This window comes from Rhipicephalus microplus, chromosome 3 (genome assembly GCF_043290135.1).
Source record: "Rhipicephalus microplus isolate Deutch F79 chromosome 3, USDA_Rmic, whole genome shotgun sequence".
Lineage (NCBI taxonomy): Eukaryota > Metazoa > Arthropoda > Arachnida > Ixodida > Ixodidae > Rhipicephalus > Rhipicephalus microplus.
The window spans coordinates 235,784,896-235,807,054 of record NC_134702.1 but is presented as its reverse complement, the minus strand read 5'-3'; the positions used below and the strand labels follow the sequence as shown (position 1 = coordinate 235,807,054).

General features: G+C 46.4%; 1 protein-coding gene across 1 annotated transcript in view; it reads left to right on the top strand.

Moving 5' to 3' along the window:
* The first annotated feature begins 4,031 nt into the window (after positions 1–4,031).
* The window catches only part of LOC142803169 (neprilysin-1-like), an 85,227-nt gene continuing 67,099 nt past the window's right edge, over positions 4,032–22,159 (top strand). The window contains exons 1-2 of the mRNA XM_075888267.1: positions 4,032–4,194; positions 4,503–4,735. Coding sequence (XP_075744382.1) covers positions 4,032–4,194; positions 4,503–4,735 — 396 coding nt within the window. The remainder of the gene's footprint in view (positions 4,195–4,502; positions 4,736–22,159) is intronic.

Here is a 22,159-nt window from a genome sequence, read left to right as displayed (position 1 = left end):
GGTGGTGAGTGAGTAGTTGACCTGTGGAATGAAGGTGCCTTTTCTCGTAATCGTCAGAATCATATGCGGCACAGCAATCCCATGCGTAAGCACCACAGCGGGAATTGGGGCCATCAGGTAATCACCATCAAGTACTGGCGGCGTGGAGGATAAGTCGACATGTGCGTGAAATCAATTCAGCAGAGGCTGGTTTGCGGTGGGCTGGTCGGTTCGGAAAAGAGAGGTAAATCGAGATGGAGACAGCCAGCTGAACAGTCTATGGGGGCAGAGTGTGTGGCTAGAAAATCCATACCAAGAATGAAATCATGAGGGCAATGTTCGATAACGGCGAAAAGAACGACAGTGCTTCTCTCCCCAATAGAAACTCGCGCAGAGCACATGCCAAGAATCGCGGCCGTTCCTCCTTCAGCAAATCGTACAGCTCGGTTGAGGGCGGGCATGGCAACTTTTTTAAGTCGGCGGCGAAGTTTAGCACACATAAAGGACACATGCGCGCCAGTATCTATGAATGCATTGATACGAACATTGTCGACAGTAACGTCCAAAAGGTTACGATTCGTCGTTAAAGTTAAGCGAGGATTTTTTACGAAGGTCGTCAACGCAGCTTCACCTCCAGAAGCTCCACGGCCTAGTTTTCCGGTCGGAGGTGCTGCGAATAGGTCGGGAAGGCAGCACGGCGTTGTGGGGGCGACCGGGACTGACGAAGAGCAGGGGACGGTGACTGGTCGTATTGAGGTCTGCTCAGAGGTGCTGCAGGAGCGAAAAATGTGGTCGGCGTTGATGGAGAAAGTGATGGGGACGACTGGCGGACATAAGTGGCGTGAGACTGCGGTGCATAATGTCTCGGTGGAGCCCAGCGGCTGCGGCAGTGACGAGTGATATGACCAACGCGTCGACAGTTAAAACATATGAGCCTATCATCAAGGGTGCGTCATTCGGATGGATTGCGTCAGATGCGAGGAGCAGAAGGGGGCGATAAGAAGGCTCTGCAGAGTATACGGCAGGAACAGGATGTAGGCCGACATTCAATAGCTCTTGATGAACGACGGCTTGTATCAAAGAGATCGTGGTTGGGGAAGGCGCAGGCGTCGGTAATGGCGTGGCTACCGGTTGTGCTGCCTCGACCTCTCAACGAATGATGCGTTTGAGTTTGTCAACGGGCGTGGTGGAAAGCATCGTCACACGAAGAAGTAGCCGCTGTGTTTGAAAGGCGCGCAATGCTTTGGGCTACGCGACGGGCTTTAGCTTGTTCGAGACGTCGGCATTCTTTAAGGATGGTGTCGATGCTCGAGACGTTGTTAAAAACCAGCAGGCTGAAAGCATCGTCGGCAATGGCTTTAAAGACGCGATTAACCTTTTCGTCTTCCGACTTGCACTGGTCGGCCTTGGAACGAAGGGCCAAGACGTCAAGAATGTAGGAGACTTATGATTCGGTAGAAGACTGGGCCCACGTGGCAAGAACCTTCTTCACAGCGAGCTGATGGCCATATAAATCACCAAACAGGTCGCGGATTTTTTCTTTGAAGAGATTCCAACTTGTTATGTCGGCTTCGTGGCACTGAAGTCATGTTAGGAGAGTGCCGTTCAGGTAGAATAGCACGTTGGCGAGCGTGAGCGTGGGATTCCAGCCGTTAGTAGCACTGACGCGGTCGTACCGGTTCAGCCAAGTGTCAAGATCGATCGTACCATCACCAGAGAAAGTGTCGGGATCCCGGAGATGCGGGAGTGTGATGTAGGTGGTGGCTTGGACTGATGAGGGAGGCGCAGAGGAAGTACCAGATGTCGAAGGGCCGCCGATGTAGCGACCGCTGCGCGTCTCCATCGAGGTACGGGGGTCGTCCCCCTCCACCAATAATGTTACAAGCAACTTCTTTAATAATCTATTTACAAAGCAAAGAACTTGACGAGCAAGATGTTGCCAGTCCAACATCAATAAAAAACTCACTTCGTTCTTCTCTTTCATGCAGCCGCGTTTAGCGGCTGTTATGTATCGATATGAGGAAAATACGTGAGATGGTGGTACTTGGAGCGTCTACTTGATGAACGGACGTACGGATGGGCAAATAGACAGACGGACGGAAGGATGGACGGACGCATGGAGGGACAGACAGACACACGAATGGCCACGCGGTCGGACTGACAGACACACGGACAAACGCACGGATGGCCGGACGCATGGACGGACGCACGCACAGACGGACGGAAGGAAGTATGGACGCCCGGATGAACAGACGGACGCTTTGCCCCACTCATCATTATTCACTCCGCGTGGATATGCTGTGAGTTTTTGCTTGTGATTTCGCATTGTCGAATTCGCCACCACGATGTTGTTCGGGAAAGTACGTCACCTCTAAAACTCTAGTTCTATATCTCAAACAATATTCTCAGTTCATAAGCAAACAAATGACAGTGTTTTGATATATGGCATGTTGATTTCTGATATGTTAGCACTGTGTCTATGTCTGTCTGTCTATATATATATATATATATATATATATATATATATATATATATATATATATATTACCCATTCACCTTTACAGCGTTCTTTTTTTCTGTCCGCAACACCAGTTTTTGTTTCCTGGAGCACAGAGCACATGCCAAGAATCGCGGCAGTTCCTCCTTCGGCAAATCGTACAGCTCGGTTGAGGGCGGGCATGACAACTTTTTTATGCCGGCGGCGAAGGTTAGCACGCATAAAGGACGCATGCGCGCCAGTATCTATGAATGCACTGATACGAACATTGTCGACAGTAACGTTCAAAAGGTTACGATTCGTCGTTAAAGTTAAGCGAGGATTTCTACGAAGGTCGTCAACGCAGCTTCACCTCCAGAAGCTCCACGGCCTAGTTTTCCGGTCGGAGGTGCTGCGAATAGGTCGGGAAGGCAGCACGTCATTGTGGGGGCGACCGGGACTGACGACGAGCAGGGTACGGTGACTGGTCATAGCGAGGTCTGCTCAGAGGTGCTGCAGGAGCGGAAAATGTTGTCGGCGTTCATGGAGAAAGTGATGGGGACGACTGTATCAGCTGGAAAGACATGTGACTATGCACACATGTATGTACCTGTATGCGTTATTGCTGTAGGCCAATTTTAGCTACCGCAGGCTCGTACATGCTTGCAGTCACCTGTCCACTAACACTGGCTTGTGTCTATAAACTGCCAGCTCGCTGTAGCTAACCGCAGTTTAAGCTAACTTCGGGTTTTTGCCAACTGTCATCTTTTATCAGCTACCCCGTTCTTGTGTTCGCAACTGCAGTGCGATGTTCCATACCACGTGTATAGCGCAATGACTGTGTCGTTCGCATACACATATTGTAATTATCAGATACATAGGAGGAAGGTACTATAATTATAGAACACATGTACGCCCAGAAGCGTTCAACTCTGCCGTAGTGTAATTTCTGTGTGCGCATAAATTTTTGTGAGAATGAGATGTCACGCAACAAACAAATCACTAGTTATGATACTACTCCGCGCACCCAAAGCTCTGGCATCATGCGCTGAAACAAAATTGTACGCATAAAGGGAGCGGGGGAATGTAATAGAGCTCCAGCTTCAGTAGGCCTTATTTCCTGAAGGGGCACCAAGACTGTTTCAATGAAAAGGTTGCTGGGATAGAGGCTTTTCGATGCCAATGGCAGCCGAAATGCGCAAGATTTTGAACAGGATGAACTGCTGATGTCTCAGGTGTCAAGTTGCCAAATAAATGTCGTCGCACAATTTTTATTCTTGCATCCGCTGCGAAGCACGTTTTCTTTAGTAAGCGATAACGGTTTTGTGCAAGCGGTGCGGACGGGGACACACCAGAGCAACTTGGACATCTTAATGGAGGAGTCTGCGTACCCCAATACAAAGTACTGGACATGTAACGACGTCGTCATGTTTAACTTTGCATAAAACAACCGGGCCGATTGCGAGCTCCACATCACACTACCTCGCATTAAACAGGAATTGCGTTTTCTTTATTCACGCGAACATTTCTATTCCACGCAGTGGTCCAGCCGTCTATGGTAGAATCAGTAAGGACGATGGTGTCCAATATCCAGAAGGCCTTTCGTGAAAAATTCGAGGCGTCAAGCTGGGTCACGGGAGACGATCGACTGGTTGTCGTGCAGAAACTGGCCAACATGAAGACCTACGTCGGCAGTGCAGGAGAACGCTTTAAAGGCGACTACGTGGAAAAACTTTATGGTTGGTACTCCCTACTTTCTACGGTGGTTTGCATGAAATATAGGATGACCTTAGGCCTGGGCGGTCATTTAAAGTATTCAATTTAGTGTCGTGAGAACTTCTAGAGCTTTCGGAATGCCTAAAATACTCATTGTTTTTGTTCAACGCTCTAACAGTCTGTAAGGTTGGTCAGAGGGTATATGAAGATTTCTTTATTGTACAACGTTTCCTGCTAATAAGCAGTCATAACCATTTGACACACTTGTAATTCAATAAACCTGGCTCAAGCATACAGTGTTTCAAATAACATTTCTTTTTGTATTGAACAGAAGCATACCCCGACGTACCACCAAACCACCTTTTTCCCTCGTGGATCGAGGCTCTCTCGCTTTCTTCACATTATCTTTGGGCCGACTCGACAACGTGGCTTTACGATGAGACGGAAGTCAATGCGTTTTACGAAATTCGTAAGAATGTTCTTGTCCTACCAACGGCCATTATCTCACGTCCTCTATACTACGACCAGGGTCCACCAGCCATTAACTACGGTGCCCTCGGAGCAGTGAGTGTCGAACTTTAATTAGAACCGACGTTGAGCAGCCGTGCTCATCCACGACGATAAATTGCGCCACCCAGCGTTTAGTAGAATTCGTCTAGGAGTTCAACTTCAACTCTAATATTTCTTCAAGTACAAAGTAAAAACGTTCTCCGGGGCTAAACGCTGCCATTAGCAGCTTAAATGGGCCCAGGAGGCGCCGTACTTGACAGCGCGAGAACAGTAACCTGGTATAAAATTAAAAACATAAATCTGATGCGCAGATGGGTTTGCAACTTGATGTTTAGCATTTATAGACGGACAAGCTGGTATTCAAATAGCGAAGCAATCAAACAATTATAATTTTATATACGTCATTACACATGAATACACCGTTCACCACTTTACCAAAAATAAATGCATATTCCATTTCTTGCGATATATGTAAGCAAAGTGAACTTGAGTATTTAAACTTGTTTGATGTAAATTTTCTGTTAGTAACATTTTATATACATTTCAAATGTTTAAAACTCGTCTCATTGCTCCGGAAGGGCTTAATTTGTCTGAATGAAACCTTTTTACAGCACGTATTCACACAATCGTTGAGTCGGAACTCGATAATGTTGTTTGTTTTTTATGAGCGGAAGCGTGAGTGGGTATTTGCAGCGGTTCGACGCTGCGCATCTTTCTTTAATGCTTCACTTAGTAATACACTTCGCTACATTTGCTTGGAACACATCACTAGATTTGCTCCATCAAGGTGAATGAAAAGCCTGGTTCTGTCCTTAACAGAGATGTGTAAGAAGGCTTAAAGCAAATCGTGGAGGCTCCAGAGAGCATACACGTATTAGAAAGAACTTACGCTTCACCCTGTGCTAACATTACACTTTCCAGATGCGTTTAGGCGTTTTTATTCATATTTCCCTTCTCGCCTTGATAAAATCGCTCTAGTTTATTTTCACTCTTCCTAAATGTGGAAAAAAACAAGGACAACTTCCCAAAGGCAACCCTTTGGGATACGAAGCAGCAGCGATGCGCACAGCGATTCGGCGGAGTGCGCCTGGCGCTTTCGAGACGTTTCCGATAGTGAAGACGTCCAGGACTCGCCGGCGCAGGCTTTACGATGCCGGCGCTTCCACTCAGCTTTCTTGGCTCGCATCTCGTCGGTAATACCCGGGCGCTGCCTCTATTCTCGAACACGATCAGCATGCTTACTCGCACCTCTTCGGTGTCGGTGCTCTTCCACTGCCAACGCTTTCGTTCGGCTTTTCTGGGTCACACCTCGTTGGTGTCACAGGTGCAACGTCGCCATTCGCGAACGCGCTCGGCTCTGCTGCCCTTCGCAACGCCAGCGACGAATGTATTAGGCCAAATCGCTTCGACGCATGTTACGGCGGCCGAAAGAGCTTCTCTTTCCGGTGTACGTGCCCTCCATCTTAGATAAAGGAGCCGAAAGAGTGTTCACTTGATGTGCGCTTGAAAGTTGTGAGCGGAAAAGAGGGTAAAGCAAAAGAGAGGTGACATGCGGCGAGTGCGCGGCTGGCGAGGTAAAGAGTGACGTCACCGCACACCGCAAGGGAAGGCATGACTGTCACGCTATTGGTCCCGAGAAGTTCGAGTGGCACCGCTTGTTGGGCGGCTTGCATGACGTCACGGCACAGACTCTTCGAATCTTGCTGTGTTGCGCGTATACATAACAAGCGCTCGCTTCGAAAGCCGATGCGCGGCCAGCGTTCTCTTTTTGCTTGCCTCACGCTTAAAATAAATGACGGAAGCAGCATTGATGATATGATCCTGGTAAAAGAATGAAGAACTAAACATCTTTTTTAGAGTAGCATCACCAACGGTGCCTGTGTTCCAGCGTAAGCGCTTTAATGAGGTTTGTTACGGTGTCGCACTGCTTACTTCGAAAATGGGTTTCACTTTCGACCACGGTAGCCGCACTCCGACGGTGGCGAACAGCAAGACAATGCATGTTTAGCAGGTTAAAAATGCGAAGTGACCACAATTACCCTGCAGCGTGCCTCAAAATCATGTCGTGCATTTTAAACGTGTTCGACAGCGTACCTGCATTTCATGCGGCGTTGTTCACGGGCAATTCCTTTAAACGATGTAATTGATTCGCCTCCACCATTGGTACCTGTATCAAAGTGACTGCTGGCAGCGTTTTTTTTTTCTTTGTGGGCGTGTGTTTAAGTTAGTATTGAGTGTCACAAGATATCTCAAATCCGCTCGCCCGAGAATGCCGCCGCAGCTGTTGCATTGGATTTTCTTGTGTTTGTTGCTCATATTTTATCACGTTATTTAGCTTAGTATTTCCGGGAATAATTTCAGCACTCCATTTCATTAGAAAAACAAGTTGAGCTTGGTTGCAGAAACTGATTCTGATTTAAGATAGTGTCAATGTGCAACATCCTAGCAACTGTGCTGTTAAGAATTTTAAGTACCAGTTCAGGCAGCCACCTGATGTTTATCTCTCAGTTTTTATCTGTCATGTCTTATATTCTATGCCGTTTACTTTCAAACTTCATGGCGTCTAGAGTTAACCCTGTGCAAACAGCCTACCTTGGTCTAGGCGCATTCGGTTATAGTAGCGTTGTGCAGCTGCCGTCTGCAGGTTTCAGCATGCGCAAACTAGTAGCGTCCCCTCGTTGGGCTCCATGATGGGTGGCCGCCAACGCTTCTGTAGAATATTAAACAAGCATGCATAGAGCTTTTCCTCTGTCAAGTGATCGTACCACCTTAAAGCGCGTACGCATTGAAGACTGGTTTTTCAACCCTTCAAATGAAAACTTCTCCAATTTTCATGTTGTACATAGCGAGAAACGTGTGAAGCAAGCCAGAACTGTATCCCCCGTTGTAGTACCCAGGTGTCTCAGAAACTCTTGGGGCCGGGTACAAACTTACCAAAATGGCCAGCAGAGACCTCCTCCTCGAAGTTCGAGAAAAGAACAGTTTGAGAAGCTACACAATCTTTCAACTTTTGGTGACACTCCGATCACTGTAACCCCACACTGATGAATGAAAACAACTCGTGGAGTAGTATCTGGCGCTAACATGCTTGGTCTGACCGAAGCGGAACTTCTGGAGGGGTGGAATAGTAAGAATGTCACCAATGTACAAAGGATCATCACCAGAAGAAACAACAAGGAAACACCAACAAAAACCGGCTACTCATGCTCGCTTCCAGTAATCTACCACAAACTATTCAAACTGGGTACACGAAGACTTCAATCAGGTCATACATACCTAACCCACGTCATTCCTGAATGCCAAAGGTATGGCCATGGCTCGCAAAGCTGTCGGGTCAACAAACTTGTGCACAATGTGAAGTGTCAGACCACGATTCTGACAACTGCAAAAAACCGTCACACTGTGTGAACTGTGCCGGAAATCAAGCCACATACTCACGGTTCTGTTCAATTTGGAAACAAGAGATCATCAAATTCAAGATAAAAGAAAACATCCCATTCAAAGACGCAAAAAAAAGAGTGTCGCCATTTTATGGCCCCACATATGCTGATGCGGCGCGTCAGGGGGCACTGCCGCACCAGCCCTCACCACTCCTTCGGCCAGCGCAGAGCGAGCCGGCGGCTGTGGCGCTTACCCCCAAGGTGGCAGTAGTTCAGTCTACTCCGCCTCCTAGCGAATTGAGACCGGAGACTCCAGGGTCCTCTGTTCTCAAGGCCTCACCTCACAAGGCAAGGCCCAAAACCCGAACATACTCCTCGCACGTGCAGGCATTCAGTGCCTTCAATGAGGCAATGGGAACAAAAGTACCGTTGGTGCCGAAAGAGCGGCATGGCTCGTTGAAGCGCGCCAAGGAAAATGAGCCAATAACTGGGACGGACGACCATCCTGCTGCCTGAACCATCAAGTTCACTTCAACACAGGATATTCTCTGTGCACACAGCAGCATCTTTTTTAATATGCAGACAGAAATATTACAGTGGAACATCTGAGGCCTTCTTCGAAACCTCGATGACCGACAAGAACACCTCCATGAACACAAACCAAGCCTGCCGTGTGTACAAGAGACACACTTAAAACGAACATACACAAACGTTGTACGCAAGTAGGTAATCTTTCGAAAAGATACCGATGATGTCATGCCATCATCCGGTGATGTAACTGGTGTAGTTACTCAAGAGATAGCATGTATACAATTACCCCATCAAGCTTTTCTCAAGGCAGTTGCTGTCCGAGCAGCTCTTCTAAACAAACTCGTTGCCGTCTGCTCTTTGTGCATACCTCCACACCACCGTCTTGACAAACGGGAATTGCAGTCTTCAATAGATGAATTACTTGAACCTTACGTGGTCCTTGGGGACCTGAACGTACATAGTGGTCTATAAGGTGATTTTCGCTGTGATGCACATGGCCGTCTCATTGAACAGTTTCTCTTCTCATCCGGTGCCTGTCTGTTAAATATGAAGGAACCTACGTGCTGTAACATCGCCAACAAAACATACTCGTCTACAGACCTCAGTATCGTACCTCTTTCACTCCTACTCACCCCCCCCCTAAAATGGAAAGACATAAATAATTCATACAGAAGTGACCGTTATTCGTTAATTTTGAGTACACGTACAATATATGGGTGCCCTCCGCAGGTTCCCAAATGGCTGATAAACAAAGTCAACTGTGAGCACTTTCATATCATTACTCCTTTCAATTGGCCTGACATATCTACAGTTTCATCTACGCCTGACAGGCGTAGATGAAGCTGTGGAGTACTTCACAAGCTGTGGAGTTTTACTGACGCAGCAGCCATGTGCATCCCGCAAACATCTGGACTGCCCAGAAAGCGACACGTGCCATGGTGTAACATTGAATGTCGAAATTTGCGAAAGGAGCAGCACAGAGCATGGAGGTTGCTTCGGAACTCACTGACAGCGGTAAGCCTTGACAGCTTTAAGAAAAGAAAATCTCATGGCAGGAGAACGCGTCGGCAGGCCAGAAGGGAAAGATGGCACAAGTGTTTACCAGGGATCAACTCCTATACACAGGAGGCTTAAGTCCGGAACATGGTCAGTAGGGTAGCAGAAAGACAAGCACGCTCACTCCCACTCGTAAGCACACGTGGTGACAACTTTGAAGATCAGGCCAACTTCCTCGGAGCAGACTTTGAACTGGTGTCCAGCTCGTCAAACTATACTGACGCTTTGCAAAAACACAAAACAATTATTGAGAAGCAAAAACTAGAACACCACTGTACAAAACAAGAAGCATAAAATCAAGCTTTCAGCTTAGCTGAGCTTAAACATAACTAAACTTCAGTTGTAAATTCGCCCCAGGTTCTAATCGAGTGGTGTAAGATATGTTGAAAAACCTACCAATCGAAACGCAAAAAACCTTACTTTCTTGTACAATGCTATCTGGTTTTTGACGCTATCCCTACTTCCTGTTAAGAGGCTATTATCATTCCTAATTTGCAAGATGGCAGTGATCCTTCTTCAGCTAAAGGTTAAAGGCCTATTGCGCTTACAAGCTGCTTGTGCAAACTCTTCGAAAAAAATGATAAACTGCTTTCTTGTATATTTCCTTCAAACAAACAATTTGTTTGACCAATACTAGTGTGTATTTCGAGAGGGTAGATCCAACACAGACCACCTTGTTCATATCGAGGCACAAATCAGAGACACTTTCTTTCACAAACAATATTTTCTCTGTGTGTTCCTCTATAACAAAAAGGCTTACGATACAACATGGCGCTTTGGAATATTAAGAGACCTGTCTCATCTTGGCGTGCGTGGAAGAATGTTTAACATAACCGAAAGTTACTTGTCAAATCGGACATTCTATGTCCGAGTGGGCAGCGTTCTTTCTCTAAAATTTGTCCAAGAAACAGGAAAGCCACAAAGTCGTGTACTTAGCTGCACACTTTTTATTATCAAACTTATTTCTGCCGCTTGTCCATCCCTCGAAATATGTTCTACTGCACATATGTCGATGAAGTCCAGCTTGGTTTTAAGTCTTGAAATCGGGCCTTGTGTGAGCGGCAGGTTCAGCTTGGTTTCAAGAATGTCTCCAAGTGGGCAGAAAAAAAATGAGTTCCCACTGAATGTACAGAAAAGCAACTGTGTTTTGTTTTCCAGGAAAAGACGCATTTATTCGGAACCCGATATTCAACTGCATGTGCAACGTCTTTTAGTTAAAACTGAACACAAATTTTTAGGCCTAATCTTGATTGCTATGTGAGTTTAACGCCCTAAAACCACCATATTGTTATGAGTGACGCCGTGGTGGAGGACTCCGGAAATTTCGACCATATGGGGTTCTTCTACGTGAACCCAAATCTGAGCACCCGGGCCTACATTATTTCCGCCTCTTTCTAATATGCAGCCGCCGCAGCCGGGATTCAATCCCGCGACATGCGTTTCAGCAGCCGAGTACCTTAGCCACTAGAAAAGCACGTGTGTCTTGTTCTCCAGGAAGACAGCGATTCATTCCGAACCCGATATTCGACTGCACGGGGAACGTCTTTCCGTTAATATCGAACACTAATTCCTAGACCTGATCTTGGACGCCAAGCTAATGTTCATACCACACATCAAGTACCTAAAAAACAAGTGCATAAATGCCATAAATGCTCTAAAAGTGTCAAGCACAACGTGGGGAAGAGACAAGAAGTGTATGATCAATTTGTATACAAGCCTCATACGTACACGCCTACACTGTGGGACAATAGCATATCAGTCTGCGGCACCTTCTGCCCTCAAAATACATGACCCTATTCATCATCTAGGTATCCGTCTCTCTACGGGTGCTTATCGCACTAGCTCCGTGGAAGGCGTGTACGTGGAATCGAACGAATGGTAACTTCGTTCGATTCTACGGTAACATCGGAAATGCTGCGGCGGCAGCATTTCCGATGGAGGCGGAAATGTTGTAGGCCCGTCTGCTCAGATTTGGGTGCACGTTAAAGAACCCCAGGTGGTCAAAATTTCCGGAGCTCTCCACTACGGCGTCTCTCATAATCATGTGGTGGTTTTGGGACGTAAAACCCGGCATATCAATCAAATATATTTACAGATTTCCTAAGCGCAGTAAAAGCTCTGAAAACTTTTGAAAAGCACAAAAACCCTGTCCTTGTCTAGCTTTATTCGCTATTACACATTGTCAACTCATCCAAACAGCATGATGTAGTCTGCTGAGTGCCAGGACACGGCGAAATACAAGGCAACGTTTTGGTGAACCAGCTAGCTGGACGCGCCGACAAAACCGCTACCAATACATCGATACTAATTTGTGCACTCGACTTGAAACCTTTTTTTTAAACAAAAGCTCGGGGGTTATTGCCAGAGCAAATAAGACACACACACACAGGTAATAAATTCCATGTCGTCAAGCCGCAATTTGGCTATTGGCCGCCAGTATCAAAATCACGCCACACAGAAGTAATCCTTACAAGCTTAAGAACAGGACATGCACACACAACACATTGATTTCTTCTGTCTGGGGGTGATCCATCTTTGTGTGACAGATTTGGAGACGCACTCACCACACTTTGCATTATAATACAGTGTAAATAATAAACACGCTGAGAAGACAACTCTTTCCATTATCCTACCGACAACAGGTACCACTTAACCCTGCAATGTTCGTCGGTAAGGAACCACTTTTCACACATAAATCGTTGTTCGCTTTTTTGAGAGACGTCCTTACTATTCACGTGATATACCCGTGCATTCCGTAGCACGACCTCTCCATGGAGGTATCCGCTGCGGAAAGCTCTAGCCTCACGTCCAATGGACGTGAGGCTAGAGCTTTGGTGTGTGAACGATCGATTTGGGTGTGAACGATCGAGGCACTTGCGCTAATGCCATACATGTCGACCAAGTATTTTATTATCACAAACTTTCGTCATTCATTAACACCACACTTTTCACGTCATGCTCATGATTTTATCACTTCTATCTTTTAACTCGCCTTAAAGCAAGGAAATTTAAGGCCCTTATACAGCCGCTAATCACAATCACTGTTTACATCTCCTGTCCCATGAACGCGCGCTCTTTGGCCATCAAATCGCCCTTGTGCCACAAAGCACCAAACATCATCATCAGCAACCTGATGAATAACATTCTCTTATGGTTGATTAACCCAGAACAGCATCAATCTGCATATGGACATGACGTGCGAAACCGATCGTTGCTTCAATGAGGCAACGGACGTTTCATTATAACGTAGGCAACGAAGCGGCGTGCGCCATTGAAACAGTTCATTTCAACCTTCTGGCGTTTGTTTTGCAAACGACTGCTATCAACAGTGCTCTCATGTAAAGTGAATACCTTTCCTGACGTGATGGTAGATCGTGTCAGCTGCTCGCGTATATCAGGGTATGTGACTACGTAATCCTGACGATTGTTGAGAAGAAATCTGTACTACATGAGATCCGAGTATACTGAATTCTCAAAATTGCGGAAACCAATCTGTGGTTCACAGCGTTACTTTTTTTCTCGCTATTATAAGTGATTGTGTATGTAAGACAGATTCATCTAGAGTCTCCTTTATCCCAAAGCGGAATCCTTTCTAATAAGCTACATAAATTGCCGAGGCAGACATAACTTGCACAGTAAATTGCAATGCTGTGAGTAAACAGAAAACGTCTTGATTTCATTTCCAATATATTTATGGAAATGTTTAATCGCGTAGCCTATGTCAAGTTTTAATTAAGTCAGATTCATTTAGCACGGATACTTTCTTAGCATTGATTTTGCCGAGTACGTGTATGGGGAAGGCAACATATGTTTCGCTGTCTTGCTCCTTCATTTTCAAAGTGTATTGATACTTTCTGCAGCTTCTTGACTTTATCAGCCCTAAGTGCCTTTACTTTGTACCTTTAGTAATCTACCATTCGAAATTGACAAGAAATCATCAACGTATCGCTAAACAGCGGGTACACGTAGGGCTCAGATACAAATGACCATCGGCAGGCGTCAGCGGCGGAGGAGGCGAGTTCATGCCGTGACTGCAGTGACGCCAGTGTTCGTTCTCGGTTCTGATTGCCGGCTCGGTTTGTTCGAGTCAGCGGGATTAACTCGAGAAGGGGGACACAGTGCGTGGCACAACAACACGAGCTCGATTGCATACACACACAGACATAAATATTTACACACACAAGAATAAAGCTGAGAGCAAACATGTAGTTCCCCAAAACGAAATATTGTACACGTCTCAGTACGGCCAAGTCCTACACGCGCCCCTCTAGTCAATGCTGTTGCTTCTGTTGGTGTGAAAGGGCACTCCGTCAAAAAGGCGACGTACGCAACGTCTTTACCATTTGGTGGTGGAAGTCATGCTGCCGGCAGAAACTTTGGGCACCTCCCAGACTGCCTTGGCTAATGCGCCGTTGACGTGGCAGACGAATGGCTGCAAGCCCGGGCTCGCTCGAGGTCAGCGGCGTGATGCTTATTTGTCCCGGCCGCTCGCTGCACCCCTCGCCAGCTGGACGACTGGAGACACGAAGACGGCAACTGACCAAGTGAAGACTCGGGCGGCTCTTGCCCTCTTGCAGTCCTGGGGCGAGAGCCAGGCTGTCTTAAATATCCCCCATTTTCTCCGTCTTCCACGCTCTCCTCTCCTGCACGCGCCCTTCCAATCTAGCATGCACGCGCGCACCTCTTCCTTCCTTCTTTCTCCTTTTCTGCTATTTTGGTGTCAACCGTGGAAGTGACCTACTTGGCACCCCTCTAACACCTGTGGCAAGGGGAGCACGGTGCAGCGCGTTGGCATGGGTACAGGGGCAAACAGCGTTAGACAGGCTAGTGAAAGAGCTGCTTCGAATCAAAAAGAACAGTTCGGAAAATACTTTTATAAAAGTGATTGACTTCGTCTGACACCCACGGAAAAACTAAGAGTGGAGGGAGCACTAAGCTGTTTACATCAAACAAAAATAGAAATCAACGTATCGTATACCACTGCGGGTCGTGCTACACAATATATCGAAATGTGAAGAAAATGCATAGGATGAAAGAATTAGCGATGATATTAAAATTCGTAACATAGTAAAGCCAAGTTCGAATGTCCTTTTTGCAGCACTATTAGTCACTTGGCTTACAGGAGTTGGAAGAGCAAGTGCACTGAAACAAAAGAAAAGCAGTATCGAAGTGAGTTTGCACAAAACTGCCACTCATAATCATACTGAATAATTAAACACGAGAGTAAAATTCGGAACTGAATAAAGAGAGAGAGACGATTATTAAGCTACACTTTAAGACAAGCCACCATCCTCTTCAACCCAAAGTAGTAGCCATTGCCTTTAGGCGTCAGAACCCTTTCCACGAGCCAGAGCTGATGATGATGATGTGTGGCGCTTTATTGCGAGAGGGCCAATGAAGGCCAAAGAGCGCCATTTCAATGACTAGAGTTGGACAATGATATGTTGCGTGGCTGTACAGGGGCCTTAAAATTCCTCGCTATAATGCGGGTAAAAACATAAGTATTAAAATCATGACAGTGGAGTTATAAGGAAAGTAAAAATTGGTGAAAATTGGTTTTGATAATAAAAACGTGTAACAATATTTGGCACTAGCACAAGTGGCTCATCAGCACCGTTGTGTCCACGGGCCGCGAGGTAAGTGCTTTTCAATGTAGCCACTGCAGCAGCAACCTCTCTTGAGAGGCCGCGTTACGCATTGCCTGGGTATATGACATGATAAAAGCGAACATTTCTTAAAAAAGCTAGCACCGATTTATGAGTGAACAGTGGTTCCCTACCGACGAACATTGCAGGGTGTTAAGGTATATGTTGTCGGTAGGGTAATAGAAAGTGTTGTTTTCTTAGACTGTCTAATTGTTTGCACTGAAATAAAATGTGAAGAACTGTTAGTGCTTCACCACATCTGACACACAATGGTGAATCACCACCGGACAAAAGATATGAGTGTGTCGTGTATGCGTGTCCTATCCTGAGCCTCGTTAGTGTTACCTCTGTATGACGTGATTTTGATACTGGTGGCCAATGGCCAAGGTGTGGCTTGATAACGTGTAGTTTGTTTTGTATGTGTCTATCCTACTTGCTCTGCCAGTAGTCCCTGAGCGTTCGTTTGAGAGACGGCTTCAGATCAAGGGCCGGGATTTGGTATGGGTGTAGTGGTGGTGCTTTCGTGAGCGGATGCAGCAAGCTGATCCGCCATCACGTTGTCTTGAATCTCACGATGCCCTGGCACCCAGCAACACTACAACATAATGGTTGAGTGTGCGTAAAATGGAGTGAAGTGAGACGAGGACAGGTTTTTTTTTAAGATTGTGCAGAGCCGTTACCACACTGAGGGAGCCTGTATAAATTACTGTTTTTTGTATTTGTAATTGTTTGATGTGTTTAGCTGCCACAAGTATCGCGTAAGCTTCCGCTGTGAAGATACTTGTGCCTCGATGTAGAGGGCCAGCATCCGAAAAGGAACGGCCAACAGCCGCGTAGGACACAGAGGAGTTAGACTTAGGGGCATCTGTAAAGAACTCAGGTCGTGTGTATTTGTGTTGAAGTTCCAGGAAGTATGTTCGGATATGGGCAATATGCGCATGTTTTGTAACTTCTTGGAAAGACACATCGCAGTCTATAGTCTGCCACTGCCACGGGGGCGGGTATGCTACAGGAGCCATTAAACTGTGTTCAAGACACACTCCAGTTTCCTCAGCTAGACCCTTCAGGCGAACTGAGAAGGGCTGCCTCATTGAAGGCCTTTCTGTCCCATTCTGTTTTGAAACAGAATGGAGCTCGACAAATCTATAATAGTAGAGTATGAGGGGTGCTTCTTGTCTGCTTTCAGCTTAAGGAAATACACAAAGGACATGTAAGTTCTTTGCAGATGAAGTGACCACTCATTTGGCTCAACGTAAAGGCTTTCTACAGGGCTGGTGCGAAAAGCACCCGTAGAAAGGCGGATACCCAAATGGTGTACAGGATCCAGCATCTTCAAAGCACTTTGAGTCGCAGACTGATAAACAACGGCCCCATAATCTAAGCGTGTGCGAATGAGGCTCCTATACAAATTCACGAGACATTGCCTGTCGCTACCCCACGTAGTACGTGACAACACTTTCAGAACGCTCATGGCTTTTATACATTTTGTTTTTAAATACTTAATTTGCGGTATGAAGGTTAGCTTGTAGTCCAAAATTAGGCCTAAGAATTTATGCTCGGTATTAACAGACAGACATTGACCATTCAGTTGAATGTCAGGTTCTGAGTGCATACCTCTCTTTCGGGAGAAAAAGACACAGGTGCTCTTTTGTGGGTTCAGTCGGAATCTAATTTCTTCTGCGCATTTGGAGACCTTCTTCAAACCTAGCTGAACCTGCCGTTCACACATTGCCAGGTCGCATGACTTAAAGCCAAGCTGGACGTCATCGACATATGTACAATAGAACATATTGCAGGGCATGTAGAGGTGCAAGGAATTCATTTTGATAATAAAAAGTGCACAACTAAGTACACCGCCTTGCGGTACTCCCGTTTCTTGAAAAAATGTTTAGGAGAGAACACTTCCCACGCGCACACGGAATATCTGATTGGACAAGTAACTCTCGATTATGGAAAGCATTCTATTGCGCACACCCAGGTGTGACAAGTCTCTTAATATGCCAAAACGCCATGTTGTGTCGTAAGCCTTCTCGATATCGAGAAACACAGAGAGGAAGTATTGTTTGTGGACGAAAGCGTCTCGGATCTGTGCCTCAATACGCACCAGATGGTCTGTGGTGGATCTACCCTCTCGAAACTCACATTTAGTGTTGGTGAAGGAGATTGTGTGTTTCAAGGAAATATAAAAGTCGGTGGTTTATCATTTTTCAAAAAGTTTACAAAGGCAGCTGGTTAATGCAATCGGCCTATAACTTGAAACCGAGGAAGGGTCCTTGCCCTGTTTCAAAATAGCGATAACAATGGCCTCTTTCCAGGAAGTAGAGATGGTGCTAGAAAGCCAGATAGCATTGTATAGGGAGAGTAAAGTTTTTCGCGTTTTGAGCGGCAGGTTTTTCAACATTTCATACATTATATGGTCGTCGCCTGCCGCAGAAATACTGCAGGAGTATAGTGATGTTTGTATCTCAGCTAAGTTGAAAGGTTGGTTTTATGCCTCGTATTTTGTACACTTGTATTTCAGTTTCTGCTATTCTATTTTCGCTTTATATCTTTGAAAAGCTTCAGTGTAGTGTGACGGCCTAGACACCTGCTCGAAGTCTGCACCGAGGAAGTTCGCCTGATGTTCCAGGCTGTCACCCTGTGTGTTTACGAGTGGGAGTGAATATACTTGTCTTCCTGCTACTCTACCAACCATGTTCCAGACTTTAGTCTCTTGTGTATATGAATTGATCCCTGATAAAAACCCCTGATATAAAAATTGATCCCTGATGTGCCAGCTTTCTCTTCTGGCCTGCCGACGTGTTCTCCTGCCGCGATAAATTATTTTCTTAAAGCTCTCAAGGTTTTCCGCTGTCGACGAGTTCCGCAGCAACCTCCTTGCCCTTTTCTGTTCCTTTCGCGCATTACGACACTCAGTATTCCTCCATGGGACGTGTCGTTTGCCGGGCAGTCCAGATGTTTGTGGAATACACTTGGCTGCTGCGTCAGTAAGAAAAGCCGTGAAGTACTGCACAGCTTCATCTATGCCGAATCCGCGTATGTCAGTCCAACTTAAGTGAGCAATCTTTTGAAATTGTTCCCAGTCGGCTTTGTTTACCAGACATTTGAGAAGATGTGGAGGACATTCATATAATGTTGGTGTACTCAAAACTAAAGGAAAATGGTCACTTCCGTATGAATAATTTATGACTTTCCACTGAAGTAATGGTACAAGTAAAGGAAATGCGATGCTGAGGTCTATGGAAGAGGAAGTTTTGTTGGCAAGGTTAAAGTATGGTGCCTCTTTCCTATTCAACAGACAAGCACCTGATGAAATGAGGAAGTGTTCAATGAGACGACCTCGTGCATCACAGCGAGAGTCACCACACAGACCGGTATGAGCGTTCAGGTCCCCAAGGACCAGATAAGCTTCGGTAGATTTTCTATTAAAGACTGGAATTGAAGTTTTTCAAGACATCGGTGCGGAGGTATGTACAAAAAGCAGACGGTGACAAGTTTGTTTAGAATAACTGCTCAGACGGCCACTGCCTCAAGGGATGTTTGAAGGGGTAATTGTGTAAATGCTATACCTTGACTAACTATAACCACTACACCACCGGATGGTGGCATGGCATCATCTCTATCCTTTCGGAATATTACGTATTTACGTAAAAGTTTGTGTTTGTTCGTTTTAAGTGTGTCTCTTGTACACAAAGCACTCTAGGATTGTGTTAATGGAGGAGTTCTTGTAAGTCATCAAGGTTTCGAAGAAGGCCTCGAATGTTCCATTGTAATATTTCTGTCTGCATATTAAAAAAATGCTGCTGTGTGTACAGAGAGTATCCTGTGTTGGAGTGTGCTTATTAATTTAGATGGCACGACGGTCGTCCGGCCCCATTATTGGTTTTTTTTATTTTTCTTGGCGTGCTCCGAGGAGCCGTGCCACTCTTTCGGCACCAAGGGTACCGTTGAATCCATTGCCTTCTCAGAGGCACTGGATGCCCGCACATGCGAGCTGGTTGTTCAGACTTTAGGCCTCGCTTGCTGAGGTGAAGCCTTGAGACCAGAGGACCCTGGAGTCTCCAGCCTCAATTCGCTAGGAGGCGGAGTAGACTGAACTACTGCCGCCTTGGGGGCAGGCGCCGCAACCGACGGCTCGCTCTGCGCTGGCCGAAGAAGTGGCGAGGGCTGGTGTGGCGTTGCCCCCTGACGCGCCTCATCAGCATATGTAGCGCCGTAAAATGTCGACACTCTTCATCTTGCTTCTTTGAATGTGATATTTTCTTTAATTTTCAATGTGTTGATTTCTTTTTCTTTTTTCCAAAATGAACAAGACCGTGAGTATGCGGCATGGTTTCCGCCGCAGTTCCCACAGTGTGATGGTTCTTCGCAGTTGTCAGAATTGCGGCCCAACACTCCACATTGTGCACACGTTTGGTGACCATGACAGCTTTGTGAGCCGTGGCCATACCTCTGGCATTGAAAAGAACGACGTGGGTTAGGTATGTATGGTCTGATTGACGTCTTCGTGTACCCTGTTTGAATACTTTCTGGCAGATTACTTGAAGCGAACGTGAGTATTAGGTGTTTGTTGGTGTTACCTTGTTGTCTCTTCTGATGATGATCCTCTGTACATTAGTCACATTCTGACTCTTCCACCCCTTGAGAAGTTCCTCTTCGGTCAAGCCGAGCAAATCAGCATCACATACCACTCCACGGGTTGTGTTCATGGATCTGTGGTGTTACAGTGATCGGAGTGTCACCAAAAGTTGAAAGATTCTGTTGCTAATCAAACTGTTCTTTTTCTCGAACTTCAAGGAGGAGGTCTCCACTGGCCATTTTGGTAACTTTGTACCCGGCCCCAAGATTTTCTGTGAGACACCAGACTACTACAAAGGGGGATACAGTTTTGGCTTGCTTGCCACTTATCTCACTATGTATAACATGAAAATTGGGGAAGTTTTCATTTGATCGGTTGAAAAGGCCCTAAGTCTTCGTTGCGTACGCGCTTTAAGGTGGTACGATCACTTATTACGGGAAAAGCTCTATGCATGCCAGTTTAATTTTCTTCAGATGCGGTGGTGGCCGCCCACCATGGAGCCCCACGAGGGGACACTACCAGTTTGCGGATGCTAAAACCTGCTGACGCCAGCCGTACAACGCTACTATAACCCAATGCGCCTAGACCAAGGTAGGTTATTTGCACAGGGTTAACCCTAGCCGCCAGGAAGTTTGGAACTGAACAGAAAATAGTAGAAGACAGGACAGATAAATAGTGAGAGATAAAGACGAAGATGTAGGGAGAGAGATAGGAAAAGGCGACTGCCGATTTCCCCTGGTTGGGTCAGCCCAGGGGTGCCGTCTACGTGAAGCCGGGGCCAAAGGGGTGTGTTGCCTCTGCCGGGGGGCCTTAAAGGTCAGAGCACCCAGCGTCAACTCAACCCCCAGGATCCCCTTTTCCCCGAACACGGCTCAGCCACGCACGGCTAGGCGTGGGAGGCAGTCGAAACGCCCCCGTTTGCTCGGATCGAGGATGTCGCTACACACCAAACGCCTACTTGCGCAGACGCCCCTGCAGGGGCGAGCCAGAGCTGGTTCTCAGGGTTTGATGACGTCAGCAGCACCTCGCACTCGTAGTCAGACTAATATAGCACGCTCTGTTTGTCAATCGGCTGGTTACGGGCGTTATTCCAGCATCACCATACCACGTGCTACAAAATATTCGCATCCTCAGCGTAGTATACGCCGTTCTTGCTGAAGTTATGCATACACTAAAGCAGTGTACCGTGCGAAGAGGTGCCCGCCTGGAGTATTCTACAAGTCACTGCTTGTACTTAAGTAAGCTTTTTGTCAGTATTTGAAAGGAGAATTACGACTACCTGTACTGCACAAGTCATTCTTTATATTTTCTGGGTATTCGCTCCAGTATGTTTTCATAGCGCGAATATTGCTGTGCAGAAGCCCGATGTGTATGCTCTCTGGCACCGGCATGGAGCAATCGGTTCCCCACAAATAATTGTTGCGTTTGTGTCCAGAAATTTATTTCATCTTTACACAGTTTTTTGAAAAACCTAAAGTGCAATATAAGCTAACTGGCCGTTTTATAAACATCCATTACGCTTCTTTCCAAGCTGTGACAAATGCGAACCAGAAAAAAATCACAGCATACCTATTGAGTGAATAACGGCGAGTGGGGCGAACCTTCCGTCCGTGCATCCATTCATGCGCGCATCCAACCCAGAACAAACCAGCAAGCCCATTCCTCCACGTACGGAGACGATCAAGGAGAATGAGAAATCCTGCGCAGCCTCACGAATCAGCTAATTGGACAGCAGCAGCACCACCAACGCCATCTAGAGCACCTTCACCCAACCGATATTGTACGCATGTCTATGGGCTAGCGCCCTCTTTATACGAGAGGAGAAATGGAGATAACGACAATGGATGGATGGATGGATGGATGGATGGATGGATGGATGGATGGATGGATGGATGGATGGATGGATGGATGGATGGATGGATGGATGGATGGATGGATGGATGGACGAACGGACGGACGGACGGACGGACGGACGGACAGACGGACAGACGGACGGACGGATGGATAGGGCTGTACCCTTTAGATTGGACGGTGGCTAGCGCCACCAAGCCGTAATACTTAATGAACCAAAAACTAGATTTATTTTTCCCCTTAAATAGTGAGGTTAAGGACTCGTACTTTGTAGTGAAGGGTTTAATTTTTACTCGTTCCTTGACTTTAGCCACCAGTCAGATAACCTCCTTCTAGTTAATTCTACCCGCTTAAAGTCTATTTTGCCCTCACTGTCCCTAAACCCCAGCACTTTGAAAAACTCTGCGCCATCAACCTGAACTACAGGGTGAAGCCC